The 7,024-nt window shown below is 30.1% G+C and overlaps 1 protein-coding gene across 1 annotated transcript; it reads left to right on the plus strand.

Annotated features, from left to right (window-relative positions):
• Positions 1-425: 425 nt before the first annotated feature.
• LOC108906071 (heat shock 70 kDa protein-like) lies at positions 426-6,154 on the plus strand. The gene is made up of 3 exons (XM_018709223.1): positions 426-553; positions 3,567-3,777; positions 3,832-6,154. Exons 1-3 carry the CDS (start codon positions 524-526, stop codon positions 5,463-5,465), a joined length of 1,875 nt encoding a protein of 624 aa, XP_018564739.1. The 5' UTR covers positions 426-523; the 3' UTR covers positions 5,466-6,154.
• Positions 6,155-7,024: the final 870 nt, after the last annotated feature.

Here is a 7,024-nt window from a genome sequence, read left to right on the forward strand (position 1 = left end):
ATCTAAAATACGTTTAAATTGCTATTGAAAATATAAGAATTTATATGAAATAAATAAATGAATGTAGTAGCTATTTTTTTAATCAAAACTGTTTGATTAAAAGTGCAAAATTCGACATTAAATGAGTAAGTGACTGATACAAATGAAAATATACCAGGAACCGATATTATTATAAGGATTATTCTTGAGTTATATGTTACATGTGATATATAACATACATATATCCATAACCCCGCTGTTTTGCTCAGTACACTTGGTGATGATTGTAAATCAATTAGACGTATTTCGTTAAATTTAATCCTTTCTTTTATTATTATTTATCAAAAGATAATAAAAACGTCAACAACATTGCAGTTAACAGAGATAACAAGAATTTTTATTATGAAGTAAATATTAAAGAATCATTCGGGGAATACCAGGCTACGATAAGTGTTCAACCTGTGGTAAAACTGATACATTAGTTTCTCTGTTGCACAACACGATTGTTTTCTGTGGGAAAAAATTATATTACATTGTATAGAAGATGTACCTAGGCAAATATTCAACAAATAAGGTAAACTATTGTACTATATTGATATTTTTCTTATAATTAAAATTAATGGTAGGGCAATGAAAATATAACAGTTTTAATTTCTCGAAACTTTTTTTTATAGTAAAACGATATGATAATACCACCATATCGAGGTCTCAAATGTAAATAATAAAAGTTGGAGCGCTCGTTCTTGTTGGCTTCATTTAATAATTATTATATCCACTATTACACAAGATTTGTTACATTATAAAATGCAACTTTGCATAATGATTTTTTTTTATTTACTGGATATTTTTGCACCTGCAAATAAATTTTAAAAAATTATGAGATAAATCGTTGCGCAAAAAGGTCAGTAAGGGATATTTTTATGAAAATAATTTTGCTGAATCGAAAGTCACAATAAAAAAACATACTTCAAAATGTTCACAGAGTAGTTGTAACATATTTTTCACCATCCAATCAAATAATTGTGACCATTTTTAATTTTCTTTTAACGGTATTGTTTTCTTTCTCCAAAATTTTGGCCGAACTGCACTAAATTATGTGACCGTTTTCCGAAGCATGTTTGCAAATTCTTTATTTTCAAATTATCATTTGTTAATGTAATCTTTGTGTTCGTCTCTAATTTTTACATTTCGTGTCTCCAACATAATATTTATTGCATTTACAAGGTATGCTATAAGTGCAATTTTAGTATTAGTTGCCTGAAAATGTATTCTAATGTTGAATTTGTTACCTCATTCCTGCTTACTTATTCCGATAATACAGGAATATATGGAATTCTTTTTGTAGATATAATTTCCCTTTGTATGATTCCTTTTACTTCCAATACACTTATAAACTGTTGCAACAAAATTGTCATAATCAATTTGGCTCTGTCGTACCAACATAAATACACCCTAATTATGTTAATATGATTATTCGAATTAAAATTTAGATATCTGTTAGTGTGAGTTGGTTTTCTATAAGCTCTTGTTTGTAAATAATTGCTATTTTTTTTAAATTAAAATATCTAGAAAGAATAATATTATTGTTTTCCATTTCCAAAGTAGATTTAATTGTTGGTTCCTTGTTATTAATAATATCTAATAAAATATTTAATTCTTCAATGGTAAAAACCAAATTGCAAATATTTCGTCTACATGTCAAATTGTTATCATATTCTAATTTATTTTTGATAATATCCAATGCTTTATCTATTAGTACAGACAATAGATTAACCATATCAGTTACCATTAAATGATTAATAGAAAAATTACATATTTAAAGAAAGTTTTTCAAATAAATGTGATAATTTCCAATAAATATTTTGCCTGTTTATTACAACGAGAATTACGTCTATGAATTTTGGCAACCATAAAAGTGTGGTGATTTACTATAATGCGGATTTATTTTTTTTTGCCTTATAATATGAAAATTTTTATTTATGATGTATACATTTTATTTTGTGTATTATTTGCGACTTCACAATTGTCTAAAAATTAATAATCATTACTGTCAGCTTTTCTTTCTCAAACTTCTTTTTACACAAGCGTAGCTTTTTATAAGGTAAGGTTTATAGTGGTTTCAACTTATAAATTCGTCCTATATCATTAACTGGAATAATAAATAATGAAAATATTCTTAGTGTAAAAAGTCAAAAAACGTATATTCTAAATGGAATTCACCAAAGTGATGAGTGTGTGTGTTTTTTTAGACAACTATAACATGTAACATTTTATGCATTATTGAGTTACTTCTGATGTAACGCTAAGGTCTTAGGTGTTTATAACCCACTATATGATAAAGAACCCCGCACGGTCTTTATGAAAATGTTGGCTCGGTCAAATTGACTTATATTGCGGTAAGTTATTTGGTTTGTTGTTACTAATCAAAAGTCTCCACAGTAATTGGGCCCGAAAATCAATTATTTCCTATTTAAACAGTAACTTTCGTGAATTGTTTATAGAAAAAATTAATCGGATGATTAAAAAGTTGCTAATTAACATTTTTGATATGTGCCAAATACCAAATTGGCCGCATTGGCCTTTGGCAACAGTAGTTTGTAGGCTGCATTCGTACATTTCTCAATTAAATGCAACAATTTCCAACAATAAACAATCTCATATTAAAACCTAAGTCACCCTGGCTATGAATGTAACAATAATTATATTTTTTGAACCATAAAATTCATTATTCAGATATTTAGAGATACTATTGCATCTACAAACTACAGTTGCCAACGGCTAAATGCGATTACTTTGGTATTTGGCACATGTCAAAAATGTTAATTAGCAACTTTTAGAAGTCATGCAATTAATTTTTTCAATGAACATTTCCCACAAGCTACTATTTAATCAAACTACTTTGCAGCCATCATCAGCAGAACTGTCTCGGGCAGCTATACTGGGTGTCCCATAATTAGTGTGCAATACTTTAGCAGTAGATTCAACGAATTCCCTTTGTGCCGCTAGTGCTCTCCCATTACAAAATCCATACACAAAATGAGTGTCTGCCAGCTCGCGATTATGAAAATTTTGCATTTTTTAATTTTTTGTTTAGATTAATGTCAAAACAGCACCGTAAAGTGAAAGTAAAAATTTGAGTTTAATAATCTGTCAAATTAATTCAAGTATACAAACGTTTGTTCTCATGTAGTTCGTTAGAACATTTATTGAATGTCCAACATACCAAAATTCACAATGATACGTTAACTGGTTTTGGAAATATTTTGAAAAATATGATCTCCTGAAGTCCCTTTTATGGGGGAGTAGCTCCCTTAGGAAGCATTTTTCGACCCTTGTTTGTAGGAAAATATAATCTTATTTTTGGTCGTATTGCATACTAATTATGGGACACATCAGTAGGAAAAAATTGATTTTCGGACCCAAGTACTGTGGAGAATTTTGGCCAGTAACACAAAACCAACAACTTACCAAGACTTTATCCATCAAAAGCAGCAGTATTTTACTTGACAGACTATACACCCCTTACATACCACGTCTTTAACAGATTAGTCTTTTGGGCATGGTATTATACCATGAATTTATTTCAGATGTCCAACGCTCCAGCCATTGGAATTGACCTTGGGACAACTTTTTCTTGTGTATCAGTCTATAGAAATGAAAGAGCTGAACTTATTGCAAACACAGAAGGAGACCGTCTTACCCCATCTATTGTTTATTTTGATCCTAAAAATGGGGAAGTCTATGTTGGCCGAATAGCTGATGAATCATCACCTAATTGCCCGAGCAACTGCCTTCTAGGTAACAAATGATAATATTTTCCCATTTGAAATTTCTTCCAACTTGATATTTTAGATGCGAAACGATTTATTGGAAGACAGTACGATGACGACTTCGTTTTAAAATATATTAAGTCAAAGCAGAAATGTTTTTCGCTGGTTCCTGCACCAGATGGTCAAGTAGCTTTCGAAATAGAAATTTCCAATAAAAAAATTATTAAGAAGCCCGAAGAGGTGAGCGCAGAAGTTTTAAAATACCTCAAGAAGACCGCCTGTAACTATTTAGGGGAAAATGTGACTAAGGCTGTAATTTCGGTGCCAGCCTACTTCAGCAATGCTCAAAGAAAGGCTACCAAACAAGCAGCAGAACTGGCGGGCCTAAGTATCTTAAAGTTAGTAACAGAACCGACAGCTGCTGCTATCCATTACGTTTCAGACAAGCATAGAATTAATTCTAACATATTGGTCTTCGACTTTGGTGGAGGAACACTGGACGTTTCTTTGATAAAAGTAACAAATAATGTATTTGAGGTAAAATCTGTATACGGAGACACATTACTTGGTGGCAGGGACTTTGATAACATTTTGTTTACACATTTTTATAAAAAGATTTGTAAAAATGACAGGGAAACATTTAAAACAGATAGATTTAAACGAAAATTACAAAATATTTGCGCTAATTTAAAGAAAAATTTATCAGTTAAGGAAGAGTTTACATGTTTAATGGACAAATATGATGGAAATTCTGATGTTCATATATCTATGACACGTACAAAATTCGAAAAATTATGCAATTCAACTTTCAGACGGATAACAAAGGTATTGAAGTTGTCTCTGGAGGATTCCGGTTTGTCAGAATCAGACATAAGCGAAATTGTTTTGGTGGGAGGATCAACTAGGATACCGAAAATTAAAGATATCTTAGCTTCCTGTTTTGGGCCTAATAAAATTAAGACGGATTTAAATCCGGACGAAGCTGTAGCGGCTGGAGCAAGTATTCAGGCTGCTCTTCTTCTACGAGATCATGTTGAGTTAGAGAAATACAAAGTGACAGAAGTAACTCCTATGTCTCTCGGTATTGAGGTGTTTGGAAACCGGATGTGTTTTCTTATACCCAGAAATTCTCCTTTACCCTCTGGAAAGGTTCAAGAAATCATAACATGTTCTAATCATCAGAATAGCATTGTCTTCTGTATTTACGAAGGTGAAAGAAAAAATATTAGTTACAATAATAAACTCGGAGAATTTACAGTAATGGGCTTACCTAAAAAACGTGCAGGAGACGTTAAACTTTCTGTAGACTTTTATTTGGACGAAGACGGTATATTAGATGTGAGAGCTACTGAGATGTCTACTGGTAAAAGTAATAGATTGGTGGTAACAATGGATCAATTCCGATTAAGTGATAGAAAGATTAAATTCTCACTCGAAGATGCAAAGAAACACAAAATTGAAGATGATGTTTTCGAAGAATTTATGATTTACAAAGGCGAAGTTCGTGAACATTGTCTTCACGTACTTTACGATGTAAAAAAAATTTCTTCAAAAATAGATCGGAATTTTGTGAAGGAAAGTTGTGAAAGATTCTTAACTAATTTGGAACTTGTAGATTTTACTGAAATTGAAAAACTGGAGGCAATGTTTGCAGTGTATAACAATTCTATATCCGGTATATTACAGAGAAATCTGATGTTGGAATTAACAGATTGAAAGCACTAAATGCAACATTAATCTAACAATAAGATAATCTAAATTTACAGGAAAAAATACAGGTAAATAAAGTTTACATACGTAATCATTCATTATTATTTTTAAACAAAAATATAGAATTTTATTAATTATTTCAAACTCGCATTGCCATTTAAGTATATTGGTCCAATATTTTTATTTTTAACATTAAATGAAGTTGGGCATAAATTCTCAAAGTGTAACAAAGGGGTAGTCCGATCGCAGTGATTTTCGTGTTGTTGTATAGGTTGGATTTGATGCGAAAAGTTGCATCAAGCAGATGTCACCCGGGCATTCCAAGTTTACATTTTGGCGAATCTTTTAATTTGTGTGTAGGGATCAATATATGGTTTTCAAAAGCAAAAAGGGGAAATTTTATAACAATGACGTGGTAGAATATTGTTGACAGACATAGCACACTTTTATCCGTCCACTTTTGATGGATATAGCTATATTGTTTTGTAATTCTGGGGGTAGGTAGTAGAAACATATACAGGTAGTCTAATCTGGTATTTTACTTAGTTAAGTTGTCATTTGTCAGTGTTTGTATAAATATATAAATACATTTATTTAAATCTGGAATAATTACGTTCATTTCCAAAGTGTCAGAAGCTTGCTTGGTGGCGAATTATGTGAATTTTGTATTGAAAAATAAAATAATATCAAACATATGTGACATTTGCGTTTTTATTTAAAAAAAATCATAAAAGATTTTTATATGAGTACTAGCTAGGCAATCACTGTTTTCATGAAATAAATACTGATTGATTGATTTAGTCAAGTGATATAAGCAAATATAAAATTTATTATTTTTTCTTAAAAATATATTATCTATTTATTATATTCAGGTATGGTACATGTACCTACTACTTAAATTGATATAACAAGATTAATTTTGTGACATTTCTTTTATTATATGTATTATTTGTTACTGACAGACCAGAACAATTCTTCAATAATCGGTATAAATTTGATTTCTGGGACATAATATTCATGACTGTTATACAAACTTATTGAAAACAGTTTTGAAATTCTCCGTCTTCTTTAACTTTACTTTCTATCAAGTATTGTTTAGATCTACTTCTTAATTGGTATTACTTCTCGGCAAGAATATTGTATTTCATATTAAAGTTCTTAGTCAAAGTTAAATTGTTTGACTTTGTACTTTATGGTATACACTCGGGAGAAATTAATTGGAATTGTTCAATTAATGCATATATTTTATTTTTAATACAGAATTCGTAACTGTGTAACTTGTAATTACTAAAATACAGTAACATTATTTCTTGGAGGTTACTGTAATAATTATTATTTAACTTGTTTTTGAATTTTAATAGTTGATATTTGCTTTTCTTCTACAAGGAGTTACAAATTAATAAAAAATAAGATTTTCGTTATGCCATTTTTAATTTATTAGCCCTGTTTTTGATATACAGAGTGATAAAGTTGATATTTTAAGAACGATTTTTATTGACCACTCCGTTGCTTTCTAACATACTGAATTGGACATTTGCTCACGTCAAAGATAGTCAAAATTATTT

The sequence above is a fragment of the Anoplophora glabripennis genome, unplaced genomic scaffold (genome assembly GCF_000390285.2).
Source record: "Anoplophora glabripennis isolate ALB-LARVAE unplaced genomic scaffold, Agla_2.0 scaffold55, whole genome shotgun sequence".
NCBI classification, from domain to species: Eukaryota; Metazoa; Arthropoda; class Insecta; order Coleoptera; family Cerambycidae; genus Anoplophora; species Anoplophora glabripennis.

Bases quoted from the DNA above. Each gene is read 5' to 3' on its own strand.
- LOC108906071 (XM_018709223.1), top strand. From the start codon at position 524: ATGTACCTAGGCAAATATTCAACAAATAAG. The intron at 554-3,566 runs GTAAACTATTGT...AATTTATTTCAG, and splicing joins GCAAATATTCAACAAATAAG to ATGTCCAACGCTCCAGCCAT. The intron at 3,778-3,831 runs GTAACAAATGAT...TTGATATTTTAG, and splicing joins CCCGAGCAACTGCCTTCTAG to ATGCGAAACGATTTATTGGA.